Source organism: Melanotaenia boesemani, chromosome 21 (assembly GCF_017639745.1).
Source record: "Melanotaenia boesemani isolate fMelBoe1 chromosome 21, fMelBoe1.pri, whole genome shotgun sequence".
NCBI classification, from domain to species: Eukaryota; Metazoa; Chordata; class Actinopteri; order Atheriniformes; family Melanotaeniidae; genus Melanotaenia; species Melanotaenia boesemani.
In genome coordinates, this window is record NC_055702.1 from 12796580 (window position 1) to 12813745 (window position 17166).

Below are 17166 nucleotides of genomic sequence, written 5' to 3' on the forward strand. Positions count from 1 at the left end.
ATTATTGACATGTTATCACGGTGTGGGATTTTTTTTGTTCAGGGGTTTTCATACAAACCTAGCCAGAGATGCAAGACAGGAGGAGAGAAGACAGGAGTAGTTAGCTATCTCCTCCAAATGGAACAGGCCACTTTATTTCATCCCTGCAATGATATGGCATTAAGCTAATTTATTCTCACTCAGTTTTATTCATGTAACATGTAAGATGCTAAAGCCTCTCCTGGAAGTGTAATCATTGGCTCAGTGGACGGAAATGAGATGGAGACTTTGCAAAACGCCATATTAAAGATTCATCAATAATTGGCATGTGTGCTGCTGTTTGTGTTGCGGGGGAGGAGGATGGAGGGGGCTCTTATGGCCAGATTACCACGTGATTGAGCTAAGTGGTAATTAGCTGTGAGAGAGGTGTGTGTGTGTCTTGTTGAGTCTGTGGTTGCAGCTTTGTGTGTATGCATGAAGATAAATGTGTACCAGGGAAGGTGAGGGGATGCTGAGGGTAAGGTTGGGGCTGCAACACTGACAGAGTTTATTTGGAGGTGAGGGCAGGGGCCATGTGGTCAGGTCATACATGGATTGGGGGTTGGAGTAGGGGGCTCTCACCCCAGTCACACAACGGCCTCTCCTGACCCTCTTCAGGTCTTATTGTCTTGGTAGCATCACCCATTTTAATGAGCTTCAATAGCAAAGTCCTTATTACTTATTTATTCATTAAGCCACTGTGGCAAAGCAGCTGCACTTTGCTATGTGAGTGTGCATCTATTTACTTGTGTGTCATTCATGTGCGAACATTGTAAATAACATGTTTGAACAACAGCAGAGAGTTAGTTTAAAGCTAATGGGACCAAAACTAAATATCCTAAAGCTGATGAATTAGTCAAGTTGGTTGGGTTACAAATCAATAATGTGAAACCATATTTAAGATTTGAGTTGAAACGCTTAAAATCTTCATCTGTGGTTTGCTGAGGGAGGTGGCCTCATGAATATGGAGGCTAATCTTCTTGAAGGTGTGTGCACATATGAAAGAGACACCAAACAAACTGTTTTTGTTGATTTGATATGATTCTTTTGTGCAAATTAATTGTCTATTGTTATTTTTGTATGTGAGTTGACACGATACTTTCTGATTGACGATATTGTGTAGGTGGAGTTGTGTGATCGCATGTAGCGTTTTCAGAATACCATAAGTATTTGTGAAGCCTGAAAGTGTCAACATTCTCTGTCTGTGGCATGTTTCATAGCTTCCTTATATCCAGTCTGCTGTTTAACTAATTCATAGTGAACTCTCGCAGAACAAAAAACCAGACAACTAACGTCAAGGTCAACGTTCAGCTCTCCTTTAGTACAAGACCAAATACAGCACTCTCCAGCAGAACGTGGGCGCTGCAGTCAGCTTACTTTTTTCCCTCACCAGAGCTCAGCTGCTGTTTAGCTTTTTGACTCCCCTCCACACCCATCTGCTTGCTTCCTGCAAACAAAGGTAAGCATGTAGTGAGAGCATGGTTTGCAACAAACCTGACCTGGCCATATTAAAGACGTTTAGGGTACACATTGGTTTAAGAGTTTGTCAGTGTGTATATTAGTTCTCCAAAACCAGTTTATCCAGATGCCTTTGAATAGGTACATTTAGATACAGTACCAGTTACCAGTACCAGTTAATATGTAGATTCCTGAAGTAAAGGGATTTGTTTTTCACATTGATTTGAAAGAGGACATTAACACAAACATGTATTTTGAGCTGCAACCTAAAAATACCTGAGTTTATATCCAATTGGCTTTCCAGACTGCATGTCTGGGTACAAATAAATAACCAAACAAGAAATAACATTTTAATTGCGTTACAAAGCCCAAAGTATATATTTCTTTGGACATTAAAGTAGGTAAAATTCCACTAACAAACCTGTAATTGGGCTCAATCTGGGCTCTTTAATCAATAAATGGAACTATGATTACCATTACAACTCTGTAAGACAACTCAATTAAACAGTTTTTTTTTACACTGGTGCGGTAATCAGAGCTCTCAGCATAACATGTTCCACATTCAGTTTGTCACCCCCAGTGATTATGGAAACCAATAAAAGCACCACAGATTCTGAGTTATATTTGTGCGAAGAAGTGCAAAGAGTCAGTCAGGTAGAAGTGAGTCAAATGCAGCTCTGCAAAGCAGGAGAAAGGTCTTAAAGAAGCAACATTCTGCTTCAGCTCCTGACGCTAAAGGTGCCAGACTGCTTGTTCATTAACAGGGCTGATGGAAGACCAGCCATCTCCTGCTGGCCTTCACCCTCCCTGTCACTATTTATAGAGCAGCCAAGAGAAACTCCTAATGACCAGGACAGTGGTAAAGGGGGAGCGGGTGCAAAAGTCAGATATGGAACGCTGTTTACTTTCTGTGACTATTTTGGAATGCAGTCATGCCAACCTCACACTTCCTTTTGAGAGCTTTATAGGTACATCCAGGTGTGTGATCTAGGCTGCATTCTTTCACATTATAATCATTATAAGTAAAGGGAGTAAACTACACTTTTATAAAAACATTTGTCATAGAAAATGTTTTCATCTGCTTGTTATGCAATCCTTTGAAACATTTTGGACAATCAGCTGGTGTTTAAACAGCACATTTGCACACACCTCCTAAGTAAATAGTGTCAAAGTGGAGCCTTGCTTATCACATGAGTCAGTGTTTAAGAGAGTGAAACAAACTTCCAAAACTGGCTCGATAAAAGTCAAGTGCTCAGGCAAGGACATCCAGAGAAAAATGACAAAGCATGCCAGTTAAAAACGTAAGCACTGTTCCCCGTTTTGTTAAAGATTGTACAACCTTTTGAGATATTTTGAACAATACTAGTTACACAAGTCTATGTCTGTTGCCTCATTTTAGGGGTGAGCAAAGTCTGAGTTTGTTGGAGAGGAAGGAGGGGTCACGTGCACATCCCCCCCAGTGGAAAAAAGGCTTTTATGAAAGTGTCAGGTTGAGTTTTTCTGCAAGAAACAGAAAAAGAGAGTTTGAGGTTGAGATGGAGATTGTTGGCAACGAGGGTAGGAGGTGAGGAGGGGAGGTTCTGGATCAGGTCGGCGGCCCTAGTGCTGTCGGGGCCAGTGGAACCCCCAAGCGGTTCTGGCTTTGGAGTAAATACAGGCCCAGCGGACCCTTTTCCGCCCCAGGGCACGCAAACCCCAGGCCTTCCCACATTTCACTTTTATTTTCCTGGTTGCAAAATGCCTCAGGCTATCAGAGCAGGTGGGGTGCTCTTTTTTCCTTTAATATTTACTCATAAAATGTGCATTAGTAGGACCAAAGTAGCTGTGATGGGCCCTCTAGTGTTGGCTAACTTTCTCTCAGTTTTATCAAGGAATTCTTGCACTGTTTTCATTCTCTTTACACAACACCTACTCCTCTAAAGACATGAGCTGTATGCAGGAACAGGCGAACAACGGCATAACACAATTCTTAGTGGGCTAATTTGTTTTTGTTCCCTTTTTTTTTTTTTTAAATCAAGGGGTTTTCAAAGCATCTGTGTTAAACATGTCCAACCTAGAATTACAGAAAATTACTTTTTCCTCAATAAATTTCATGTTTGCATAAGCACGCTGTTGCTTCTTCTCGTCCACCTGTGCGTGACGACAAAGACCGCCAGCCTTATCCGCAACAGATCGAGACAATATGCTCAGCTCTCATTTTTACAGGGATAAAATTGTAGTCAAACTGGATAGACTAATCTTTTAAGTCCTGTGCAGTTAACTTGCAGAGCTTTGAATGGGCTCTTCTTACTAGCCTTGATCATTTCCAGACTTAAATAAAGCTCTTTATGGTAGCGGTTTGATTGGTGTAATCTGCAAGCTGTCAATCTCATCTCTGAGCCCTCTCCCTTGGGAGCTGCTGGGCCAGTCAGCCCACGGGGATGTTCAAATATGGGTGAGCACGGTTGTTTAGGTGTGAATCAGTGAAAAAATATGTAAAGTATGTTAAGGTGGAGATGGAGGGGGTAACTCTGGTTGTACATGTGTTATCGGTAAACATGCCTATGCAGAGCTGTGTCATATCTGGGATTTGAGGCAGGCACAGATGGCCTGAAGATCCACTGGACTCTCTGGAGCAACACCCAGCATCCATATGCTGACACTAAACCAAAGCTGCTATCTGTTTGTCTCTTTCTGTCTACCCCTCCATTCTCACATTGCTCACATGTCTAAAATGCTTGATGAGGCCCCAGTGGTCCTCATCATTTGTCTCGTGATGGCCTGCTGGAAAGGAGACCAGTGTTTAGGAGCCACATTGGCACATAAGGAGCTCAGTTTGTTTGATTGGTCTCAAGCCCTCTGCTCTTAATCCAAAACAAAACGAACAAGCTGAGCAGTGGATGGTGTTGCTGCGGCCGCCAGGCAGCAAATGATAAACACATCAGATGAAGGTTTGATGGAAAAGAAGCTGGTTGTTGACAAGAAACAGACAAAACAATTCTTCACTATGCATTTCAGTCATTCAGATAAAAAAAAAGAAAAAGAATTTAAATAAACAAGGACTTGTTTGTGCCATCCTCATTGTCAATATATGATTTTTATTTGATGGAATGTCAAAGAAAAAAGAAATAAAGGGCTTATGTTTTAAAAGAATCGCAGAGTAGCGGAGGAAAGTTTTAGGTTCTGTTGCCTGTGTGCCAACTTGCTAAGTAAAAACATTAGTGATGTAAGAGAGTATGCAGATATGTGACAATGATGCCCCTCTATGTGCCCTTTTATCTAGTTCTCCTCGGCTATGACACTGGGAGCAGGGCCCCAGCTTGTTTTCACTGTGATGACAGTCGGCATGGATCTGGGTTAACACTCTGTTGCTTATAACATGCCAAACTGTGGTACAACAGCAGTCGGTCACATATGGGTGAGCGGTTCGGAGTGCGAGGGGGAAGCACCTGCTCAAATATACAGTAGAGGATCAAAATAGGGCTGAAACATGGAAATGCATGTACAGATTATGCATATGGTTCTGGCCTCTTACAGGTAGAGATTGTACCCTTTCCACACTGAATGCTTGTAATTTTATTGGTTGAAGTAATCAGTAAATGTATTAATTGTTGTTCTCCTGAAAACAACCCTACCCCCCTAATCACCAATCCTCTTCATGCACTTGGGAGAGCAGTAGATGACAGAAAAAATCGGGACAGGGAGGGTGAGTTCATCCTTCTGTAAGGATTTAGAGGACTCCGTTTTCTTTCACTTCATCAGAGACAATTGAGTCATTCAGTTCCTATTGTGGCACTGGCCAGGCGAGGAGGGTCGCAGAGTAGGGGAAGAGAACAACTTTGGGAGGGAAGGCTGAAAGAGGGGAGAAGCTGCACAATTTAAAGCCACATCGCAACCACTGGGCGGCTCTTATTGGGCGGGGGTCTGTCAGGAGGGGCTGGTTAGTGTTTGTGTGTGGGAGGGGGAGCCAGCTGAAGAGACAGAAGGGAAGAGAGAGAGAGTTATCCTGAAACTCTGGAGCAATTTGTCACATTGGAATGGCTCTTGAGTTACACGGGGGGCCCCCTCATAGCAGGAGAGCTTTCAGGTCGCAGAGTGGTGGTGGAGGGGGAAGAGGAGGGGGCCTGGAGCTAGCAGAGCAGGGTCAGAGGTCACGGCCTACTCAAGCCCAGGCAGTGTGTCCGTTAGCAGGGCTGATGGGTGGGTGGGAGAGAGAGAGAGAAAGAGAGAGAGAGAGTGAGGGAAAGAAGGAGGCAGGAGGCCAAGAAGGAGGGGTGAACGGAAAGCCAGGCGCTTGCCAAGGCCCAGTCTTCCTCGGCATGCCTATAAAATCTGCGGGAGATATTAATATGTGAGAACATTTGCAATAGCTGGGCTGAAGTGGAGCCACTTGTCGAGGCATGTGCCCCAAAACTCTCCTGCTCCCCGGTCGTTTGGTGACTCACCACCCCACTGCCACTTTCAGGGGTGTCACCTTTGGTCTCCTTCCCCACCTCCTCAGAATGTCCTCTTGTTCGACCCCCTCTCCCAGCTGCAGCTGTGTTTGAATATTTGCATGTATGAGCATGTGTACACATGCAATGGCAGAAGTTTCCCATGACTGGATTCACAGTTCGTCTTTCTCTTGCGCTGCTCTGTCCTCAAGCCCCTCTGGCAGCAATGGACGCTGGTCTTGAATTACCTCATAGATGACAGCAGCCCTGTCACTCTCCTCCTCTTTTACTGGTGCAACACCACCCTCCTCTAATGCTCGTGGCAATTAATTTCCAGTGCGGATAAAAAGGGGAGTTCATAAAACCCTATAGGACCTCAGCTCTGGAGTTTTTACAACCTTTCCTTTTTCCACTCTGAAGACATACAAACAAAAATAAATAAACCCATTTTTCTTTAGCTGTAAAAGTTGTCTTTGTGTCATAAATGAGTGTTTGTGGCGGAGGAGTACGAGGCAGCAGGCAGGTTTTTTTTTTTTTTTTTCTTTCTTTACACGGGCTGTAACTGAGGACATGGAGTCAATAACTCCCTCCAGCATCTACCACTGGCAGGCACCCTACAGTGAACTCTTCGCTAATTACCACAGATTTAGACACAGTCTCAGTGCAGGTCGCGACACACTTACTCCCGACCTGCACTGACACACACACACACACATACAAAGATACTCTCAGACATGCATACAAACTAGTGGTCACCTCTGCAAGATGGCAACAGAGAGAAATTGAATCCAATGCACTTGTGTCACCACAAAGCACCAGATAATTAAGCTCAGTTCCCTCTGTGCTAGATTGCACAGGGAATGGATGATGATTTATTAAACAGCCAACTTTTTGTCGCTAAATGGTCAACATGTGATCCTGAGTTCAATAATTATGGTGAGGTTATTATGCAAAGGTCATTATTGCGAAGAACATCTCAGTCACTCATAAAATGTTATTTAAGATGGTGTGAAGAGAAGAAAGCTCCTTCACATTTTTTTTTTGATCATGTCAAAGGTTTGTGTCCAAATGGCATTATAGATGCAGCTCAGAGTTCAGATTCACTTGTCAGAGCTCTTTAACTATAATAAAGCATCTCCACAATTTTTAATGAGTATCAGTGGCACCAAGGTTACAACGTAAGCCGCTACCCTCCTTTTGCATTAATTATCTGGCACCAGCAATCGCTTCCTGTTCCTTCATTTAGTTTCTTGAGACGAACCTAGTTTTCCTATAGAATCTGGAAATTGTGCAGATCTCTTAATGGATGCCATCTTTTAAGGCTTTTTTGTTTTAATTTCATACTTGTGTTTTAAGTCACAGCTATTTTAAGATTGATTATAAAGGCATAGATGCTAATATTTAGTATTTAAATATAATAAAGAGACAAACTTTTTTTCTCTCCACCTCACAGCTACAGCAGCCTCTTTACCTCAAACAAGGTGGCTGGAAAGCTGGCGATCAGACTGACAACTCAGTAGAATTTGGCAAATCAAAATATTTTGAAAAGAAAAAAATGTTTGTGCATTCTCATGATGACTGGAAATGTGAACATAAAAAACATTTCCAAGCATCTGGGTGCAGGTATAGTTCTATTTAGGTCAACAGGGAGGATGTCATCACCCAGTTTATTACACAGACAGATGTTTCTCATGACCCTTGTTTCTGCTTATCTTTTTTTATACGTTTGTGTGGGTGTGTAAGAGAAAGAGGGTGGGGGAACGACAGACAGGCTGGCTTCTGATAGAGGCCAAGTCAATCATTTATGGGAGTAGTCAGGAGATTTAGCCTCACAGGAGCGTGGTGAGGCACCACGCTTTACCATTTTTATGGGTTCCAATAAAAAAGTCTGACAAGAGTCACATTGATTACATTAGGTCATTGTAAAGCCATGAACTGTGTACTAAATGAGCACTAACTTATCCTGACTCAGGACAAGTTTGAAGTCACTGGTCTGTTGCTAAAGGAAAAGCAAAGATTTTATGCTTTATATTTCTTTAAAAAAGGTGATTTAATCAGCTACTATGTGCTCTCACTGCATGTTTGAGGCCATCCTCATCCCTTCTACCATCTGCCTTAAGATTTTTCTTTGTGTCTCCATGTTTTTGATTTTTCACACCCATGCACATGTCAAGAAATGTTGTTCCCCCCCCCCCCCCTTTTTTTTTGTCTTATTATTATTATTATTTTTTTTTTTCCTTTTGGTTTTTGCTTTCTGCATTGTTAACATGTTTTGTTTTCTTTCTTTCCATTCTGTTTCCTTTCTGCCATTCAGTACCTACAGATGAAATGGCCCCTGCTAGATGTTCAACCAGGAGGTCTTCAAAGTAGACAAGCACTTAAAGATGCCAGGTCCCCTTCACCGGCACACATCGTTGTAAGTAACACTCCGCTCGGTCCTTTTCCTCTCTTACCACCTCTTCCTCTCCTTATTCAGAGTAGAACAGAACAAAGCCTGCTTTCCTTTTGGATATTCGCTTCCCTTAAATCAGTCACTAACCTCCTCACCTGATTTTATCAACTTGTGCTCTTAAATGTTCGTATTATGTAATCCCGAGGCCAGTGGCTGTGGTAGGATGGCCACTGTGGCAGGTGCACTATTGATCTGAACACCCAGGTTACCTGTGGTCTCAGAGAGAACAATAACTCCCAAGCTGTGAAAAACTGACCTCACACTGACAACTTCATGATGAGAATAAGCAAATACTGGGCTATAAACACACATCTGTTGAGGGGAGGTGTGGGTGTTCCTTGAGAATTGATTATCCACGGAGTTGGAGGTGTTTTCCAGCAGGAGAGTTGGCTGGACAGTCGTAGGGTCGTATGCGGTATGTACGCATAACAGAGCATCCGCTTTGGGTATGTCAATATCTGAGAGGCTAGCAGGTCTAGTATCATCAGCTGAATGTGAACTAAGTAGTTTGCTAAAGGCGGGAAGTTTACAGGAGGTCATTGGAAAGGCTGTATATAAGGAGGTGGATGAATGTGGCCACAGGGTTAGAAAGTCAAGAAAATCAATGAGTTGGGGATTGAGCAGTAATACAAAGGTGACCGGTCATGCCTCACAGTTGTTACCTTTTGTTGTGGGGTTGTTGTGGTGAAAATTTGCATAGCACATAATTTAGGAAGAGAGAAGATGTGGCAGGATCTGTTGTGGTAACACGTCAGCGTTGGCCCGTTCTGTTTTGTTTATGCTGTCTATGGAACAACACAGCTATCGTTACGGCTCCGGAGCTCACACAGAAGGCACTGTAGATTTTTATCACGCAGATTACACGGTGAGACACGGTGTCCCTCTGAGTCACAGTCGACATTTGATCAGCTCGGTCACTTTTATGGTCCGTAATAAATTCCATCTCAAACAGTTACTCAAAAGTTGGCAAAGCAAACATCTCCTTGGTATTTTGCCCGTTCAGGTTAAGCACATCCTAAAATAGCAGGAGTTGACAAGGCAGCTTACTTGAAACAGAAACCTTGTCAGAAGTTGTGTTTAAGACAAAAAGCTAGAGATGACAGTGTTATTCTGAACAAAACAAGCCCAGCTAGGGCCCTCCTTATCTCCCTCTGCGATGTTAGTGTTATTTTTAAACCAAAGAGTTCAGGGGCCTCTACTTACTCTTGTTATTTTAGGAGGCGCTCAGAAAAAGAGTCCCAACTTCTATGAAGTCATTAAAGTGGTCGTAGGCTGCAAACGCTTCAGGTAAATGCTTGAGGATTTATCCTGCTATGAGTCATATGGCTGTAAATACTTACCACCTTGTATACACAAACTCACGCTGTAGGCTTGAATCTGATTCAGTGTAGAAGAAATTTGAGAATAACAGGAATTTGTTGCAGCTTTACCATTTTTAATGTCTCATTTATGCACATTTCTTGTAGTTAGCTTACTTGATAGGAAATCTGTTTCTTAAATTATCTATAACTTTAATAAAAAACACATTTTATAGATTTTTTTTATTATGTTTTTACAACATTTACTTTAAGTTGTTGTTAAACTCCGGGCAGTCAGTCAAGCATGCAGCACAAACAGGCAACAGCAGCTATTCATCACAAAACAGAAACTGGCTGTGGGGCAGAAATGAACTCAGAACAACAAAGAATGGCAACCAGATGAAAAAAAAAGAACAAAAACACAGACCCACTCACAATAGCAACATCTACTGACTGTACTTATTGAGACACATGAAAGGAAAAGAGACAGACATAAATTGGTGAGAATGAAAAGGTTTGTGAGATGTAAAAATATGTTTGTGAAGAAACAAAAGTGACCATTCAGCCAATAATACTCGAGGCACAGATTCACATGTTGCATCAGGTCCAGAGGGCAAACCAGGATTGCCTTGTAATGTCAGTCATTTGGTAATTAAGCTTCTTCTTCATTAAGCTATACACATTTAGGGGTATCGTGACAAAATAAAACAAAACCAAACTGGCTTCAAAAGAAGTAGAACATTTGTATTTCTGCTATAAAAAGGAATTTTAAACATTTTAATTTACAATTTGTATTAAAATTTTGATATTCTTGTCCTCATAATCAGATAAAATTGACTCTTTAGGCACAGATAGGCCTTAGAAAGAGACATTATAGTGAAGAAAAAAGTTAATATTTCAATTATTACGGTGCTTTTACAGGTTGGCCACTGGATTTGATGATTTATAGGATTCACGATTTTGAAGTAAACTTTTGTCTTAATTTAATAAAAAAAATTCTCCTGCTCTCCAGCCTCTTATTTTAAGTATAAAACCAAAGCAACTCAGATTAGAGTAATCTGAGCACTATTAAATTGATGGTGTGATACTGACACTGATCAATATGAGAGAGAATATTGTAATATTTGTGGTCATATTGCCCAACCCTATGTGATCTGTTTGATTCACAGCCTGGTAAGATCAGAGGCATTGCAGCATCGCTGCATAAGCACACAACTGGCTGTTAGTGCAAGTGATGAAATTGGCTGTGAAATGCAGCTTGTATTGTTGGTGTGCCTTCCTATCCTGCTCCAGCATCCACCTCCAACTGAGAAGGAAGTGTGATTGAATGTTTCCCTGGTTTGCATCATCATCATCATGTCGTACATATAGTAGGAAAGATTAGTGTGTACAGCCTTATGAATTCCACTGATAACCCCACACAGACCCCCACAGGTGTCACTTAGTTGGTTAAACTTTATTTATTTATTTTTTTATTACCACAAGATGTAGGCTTTACTGTTGTGGTGTGTGATTCTCTTATCAATCAATTTGGCTGTAAGCGATCGTTTCTTTTTGTTTTTAACGAATGCAAAGAAACATTCAAACACCTTGACCTCTGCCTGGCTGCAGCGCAGGCGGGCTGCTTTGGAAGCGATAAGAAGCTGCTGAATGACCCGCTAGATAACAGAGATCTGAAGCCTCAGTGACCCAGAGACAGTTGAAACAACAATAGACAGCAATAGATCGAAGGATAGATACACAACTGTAGATGAAGCCCATGAGAAACTAGGAGAGGAGGAGGAGAGAGGGACAGTGTTGCAGGCAGTTGGTTTCATTTCAGTAGGGAGGACTCTGTTGAAGCGGAAGGCTGAAGGATCAGCTGAGAAAAGAGGAAGTGACCTCACGCAGGCCGGTCTCTCCGAGGGCACGCCGTATGCCTCTGTTTACCATCCCCTCAAAGGAAGCCGCGGCAGACCTTTTTGAAGTGCCTGACCACCCTGCAGGCAGCCTCTAAACCTGCCGCTGCTGAACTTTTATGCCATTGGCTGAAAGTTATTCAATATTTATCCACCTATTGATGTGTAGTTTTCGAGGGCGAGACTCCAAGAAACATTTCACGCCTCATCTGGCTCCTGAGGGAGAAATCATAAACAATCCCAATTTTGTCAACTTAGCATTTATACTGATGGCTAACAGGAAATTTTACACTTAAAAACTCTTTGTAGATATTTTACAGCTGAATGTGGCGTGAAGTGGGCTAAATTTAGGAAGTTGTATCTGTCTTTTATGGTTTCATGCTATAAGGAATGATTATTGCATTAACCCAGTAAGGCAGCACAGCATATCAAACTGTTTTGCACATCCACAGCTTAAACTGTTCATGTTGATGGTATCAACAATAATGAAGTAAAGCTCTCAGCAGGGGTCCAGGCTCATGTTGGTAACATGACATCATTTGTCTCAGAGGCAGTAAACCATCATCTCTCGCAGTCATGTGATCAAAGTTTTTGCGTTTTGAGGTATGAAAGCATGTTAAACACCAGTCATTCTTATCGAATCACATTTATTCATTTTCTCTTATCAGAATTGGGGGCGAAAAACAAGCTGACATTATGAGCATTCACACTGCTTTCTGAAATCCATGTGCATACACATGCACACGCACCCTCACAGTCTAGAGTCTAGCTCCGGCCGAACAATGTCTCCATTGTTTTGAGGGCTTTCATTGGCAGCAGGGGACGGCTGGAGTGTTAACCATTTCCCAACTGCACCTCACTGTGTGTCATTGTGTGTGTGTGTGTGTGTGTGTGTGTATCGGAGGTAGTGAAGCATGGACTTGAGGGGATGAAGAGAGGGAGGGCATTTGCTCGAAGTGTATGGTAATTAGTGTGGAGGAAGTGATGGAATCCGTACATTTTTACGGCGTGCAAGACCTCCCACCTGAGTCTTTACAACCACGGAACGTGTTTATTTTTATTCCCATTCAGTCCAACCTGTTCCTATGAACTGCTGTGTTTTATCTATTATAGAAAGAGGGGAAAAAAAACCCCAAAAAACTCAGAGCAATGTATTGGCTAACTATTCAGAAAAGACACCACGGTGACTGTGGATCCCTATAGTGGGGCAAAGAACTGGATCAACAACAACAACTGTTGCTCTAAGTCTGTATTAAGAAAAGACAGGATCACATTCACCTTCCAAGTCTGTTTCTCTGTTCTTCTTTGAGGAGTAGGGGTAAAGGGGGCTTCCTGTAGTCTGAATGGGCCATGCACCTGGGATGTCCAGACAATTGTCCAGGACTCTGGGAAGCCCCCACTTGCCTGTTGTTAATGAGCAACCCTGTGGCCAATGTTCGCCACCCACGCACTGTCCGCAGGCTTTACCTTAGAGGCTTTCTCTACCCTGACTCGCGCTGACCTTAAGCTGCTCTTTCCTGCTGCATGTTAAGCCTTTATCCAAATAACTTCTCTCCCACCTTTTGTCTTTTTTCCATCCCTCCGTCTAACCTTTGCTTCAGGAGAATATTCATACCCTACATGTTTAATAGCTTGTATGACAGGATGATAAAATGGACTGTTTCTTGTATATGCAAATGGTTTCTCAAATTAATTCCTGGTAAAAAAAAACAAACAAAACAAAAACAGCAAATTAAAAAGCCATCTGTATCACGTAAAAATGTTTAAAGATTTCTCCTGGTTTTTCTTTGCAAAGTGATCCAGGCCTCAATCGGAGGCTGTTGCTCCTCATCGCTGTCTCTCACTGTCTCGTCCAGACAAAACGTTTGTTCAAGGGGTCATGCTTACATCACCAGCTCGGGCCAAAATCTAAGGCCGTCGAGACATGGCGTCAGGTCCTGGAACTGTGACAGTGACAATGAGAGCACCTCAGTCATTGTATCTGTCCAGTAGTCTGGACGACTGCTTGTTACCACAGACAGTCCACTGTGCTGGCTTAGTCAGCAACAATCCCACAACAATGGCTGAAGAACCTTCTTGATCCTTGGACTTTTAATGTTATATCAAAACATTTTTAAGAAAGGCTACCTGACAAACAGCTTTTAATAAAAATGTGAATGTTGAACCAAAATATTTGTTTGCTGCAGTTTTTTGTGCATTCATAGTTGCAGTTTTCTTCTTATGTTTTCTTGTTGTGGTATTTGACTGTTAAATAACCCCCATGACCTTAAGCTACCCGAGGAAATGTGTGACTCTGTGTTGGACACACACATTTAAAAAGGATAATAGATACTTGTTTCTCCAAGTGTTTGCATGTTTGTTTCACCAATAACCACAGTGTTCCCTGTCTAGCTTTTATGAAAAGTTATCTAGCTGGCCCGAGGGTCAAGCACAAGTTCAAATAGAACCCAGTGATCTGAGCGAACAGTAGCTTTTAGGTACTGAAGCCCTTCAGTAAACTAAATGCCCCGCTGCTTTTCTCTGCATGTTTTTTTTCCCCTCTTCTTGTTACTTCTACCAGCCTTTCCTTTTCTTCCTAAGAAAATCAATATCTCCTTTTGCCTCCTTTCTTCTTCTCCTGTCCTCTACCATCTCCTGATATCTGCTTAAGATCTGATTTCTTGCTTTTAGGGACAGCATAAAACCAGCCAGTTTAACCTCTCAGCTCCTCCCCCTTTAAAGAAACTTCAAATATTTGAATAGCAGTCCCCAATGAAATGTATGTGTGCAACGAAGTAATGAAAAAAATGATTGATTGCAAACTGTCTTGTAAAGCTTAGGTTATGATAGGACTTTTATGAGCTGTAATATCATGGAAAACAACCCATCATTTAATTTCATGCAGAAATTTATTGCGGATGTTGGTCTCCACATCAGCTGACCGCTGCTGAACATCCATGAAGGTGTGCATGGTGAGGAGATGAGATGTTCTATCAAAGCGAAACATTGTTTTAACAACCAGCCAGTCAGTACCAGTTGCTGTGTAACCAGTACAGAGCTGCTGTTCTCCACTTTAATCTGTGTAAAATTAGTAATAAAGGGGGCTGAACATGCACCCAGGAGAACGCTGAGGCAGCAAAGATGAGGTAGTAGTTTAAATAACTAAAAAGCCAGGGGATGCATTATTTCCAAGGAGAACACATTGTTTTTGCATAAAAAAAAAAACCTGGTTGGCTGAGATTGTGTGCAGATCTGTGTATGCATGTATGAGAGAGAGAGAGAGAATAAAAGAGAGATGGAGAGCTGATATAATTGTGTGACTTGGGAACGTCCATCTTTGCCTTTCAGGGGCCCTTCTGCTGGGAATTCCCTGGACAGTCAGATCTGAGCCTTCACCAATTTCATTTGGTGAGAGACCTTTGAATTCCAAAAATATCTTGTTAGATTTTTTTTTTTTTTAACTTTTTGTTTGATTCCATAAACAAATTAACAACTGATAACTGATTGACTTTAATTTTTTAACACAAATAGTGAATGAAAAGCTCAAATCCTGGTGATAATGATTATGATAATCATGCTGTGTTATGCTTTCTGCTAATTCAGTGCTGCTGCTTTGCTGCTGATGTGCTTTTTAATGAATAAAAGGCCTCATTGTAATCAATCCAAGAGATGAAATCTTTGTGTAAGAGGAACAATTTTCATGATATGTGTCTCTTTTCTTGTATTTTATTATTTTTTTGTCCCTCATGCAAACTGTTTAACCATGTTTGATGTTTTTGCTTAGTGTTTATGGATTGCTTAACATCCTTTATTCAGGGGATTCTTTGCCACTAAAACTTATTTATATACATTTGGTTTGAAATAACCCACAATCCTCCAGCGTGAGAAGTGAGTCCCATTATTAAGTTTCTTTCCCTGTGCAGCTGTTTTGAATCCAGACCTCTTTCCCAACTAAATCTGGGTAACAGTGTTTTCTATGCAGAAGATGAAGTAATAGCACTGTTTACGCCCACTGGTTGAAGATTTAGAGTAAAGATAACTATATTTGAAAGAGATACAGCACTGAAAATCCCTAACTAATTCAATTGTCCTGCAACTATTTAAAGAACTTCCTAGGATACAAGCTGTAAATGAAAGAAAGTGGAGCCTAAAGTTAAAGTCACTGCTGTTTTCACTGCAGAGCTGACATGCTGAGGACATCAGTGAGCCTTGTTTTGATTTGCCACAGTTCGGGCACTGTGAAGCCAGAAATAGGCTGGCATTACGAAGCCCAGAGGAGAAGACTTAATCTCCTCTGTGGCGACCATGGCTCTTTGGATTGCCTACTTGAATTGTTTGACTAATCAATTGCTTGTTGATTATGCACACTCTGCAGGACCTTTGTTGTTAGTAAATAACACAAGTACTTCAGCATAGAGAAGGCGAGAAAGAAGGTAAATCCTGCTTGATAGTGCAAGCTGATATTAAAGTGATGGTTTAATTTCTCTCCCCGTGACAACTTGATGCCAACCCTTCCCTCCCCCATATGCAAGCACCTCTGCAAGAACTTGTTTGGCGAGGTCTAGCAGGATCACGGCTGGGTGTGCCTGTCTGTCTTTCTGCATGTGTGTCTTACAAACACACCTTTGTCTATCCCAGTGTAAATGGATCGTCCATCGGTTTAAGGAGTTACTCAAGTTTTCCTTGACATGTAGTTGGAGCTACAGTAGGTCAGAGTATGTTAAGTGCTTATTTCTTTATGACAATTTGATCTTATTTAACCTTTGACTTTGAGTGAAAACTGAGCTGGAAAATTTAAAGATTCAGATCTTAGAAAGATGTGGCAATCGTTGATTTGCTGATTGTGCAAACAACTAAGGTCAATGTTCAGACACAACAATGATGAATAATCTTAATTCATGATGAACCACTCCCCACAGACTGGCAGTTGGGTGCGCTCATCTCTGACAAATTCCTCCAGATGGGATGATCTGCACTCTGCAGCCAGCCTCGTGAACGACAACAGACTCAGCAGCTCTGCACGCTACTGTATTAACACTGGAAGCCGTTTCACTGGGAAACTTGTTTTGACAGAACTCCAGGTGTCTCATTGTTGGGGATGGCATGGTTCAACAGATTTACCAATTAGCACTGGGCTGAGGGCAAAGGAAGGGTGGGAGTGGAAGAGGAGAGGAGGGGAGGGGAAGAAATGAAACTTGGGGAGGGGGATTTGGCCACAGTGACGGAATGAAGTTTTAAGTGAGAGGGGCTGGTAGGGGAAGGTGAGGAGGGAGGGAAAGGGGGAGAGGGGGGTGTGAGCATACGGAGGCAGACTGGAGTAAGGCGATCCTTGACCTCTTTTTTTTTTCCTCCTTTTCCCAGCAGTAGTATGGAAGGGGCTGAGGCTTGAGCTGAGGAGGGGAACTACATGGAAAGAGAAGGGGTTGGCACATGGCAACTTGTGAGCTGAAAGTTATCTTTTCACTCTTTGAATTCCAATTTTTTCTTGTTTGTGGCCTTTTTGTGAACAACCTCAGCTGGAGTTGTATTTTTGTATTTACTCCCTCCCTTCTACCCACTGTTCCTACTTGGGCCTTAGGAAGAACTGTGTGAGATTAAACTCAGTATTTTGCTATTAGTTTCACTAACCCTCTCTGTTATTCCTCAGAAAA

General features: G+C 42.0%; 1 protein-coding gene across 28 annotated transcripts in view; it reads left to right on the forward strand.

Annotated features, from left to right (window-relative positions):
- The window catches only part of tcf7l2 (transcription factor 7 like 2), an 85456-nt gene that overhangs the window by 21547 nt on the left and 46743 nt on the right, over positions 1-17166 (forward strand). For 15 of the 28 annotated variants that reach the window (XM_041973330.1, XM_041973329.1, XM_041973336.1 and 12 more), the window contains exons 4-5: positions 8203-8304; positions 14864-14923. The exons of 4 other annotated variants lie outside the window; for them this stretch is intronic. In XM_041973330.1, coding sequence (XP_041829264.1) covers positions 8203-8304; positions 14864-14923 — 162 coding nt within the window. The remainder of the gene's footprint in view (positions 1-8202; positions 8305-14863; positions 14924-17166) is intronic. 9 more of the 28 variants (XM_041973337.1, XM_041973344.1, XM_041973340.1 and 6 more) reach the window with 1 other exon arrangement.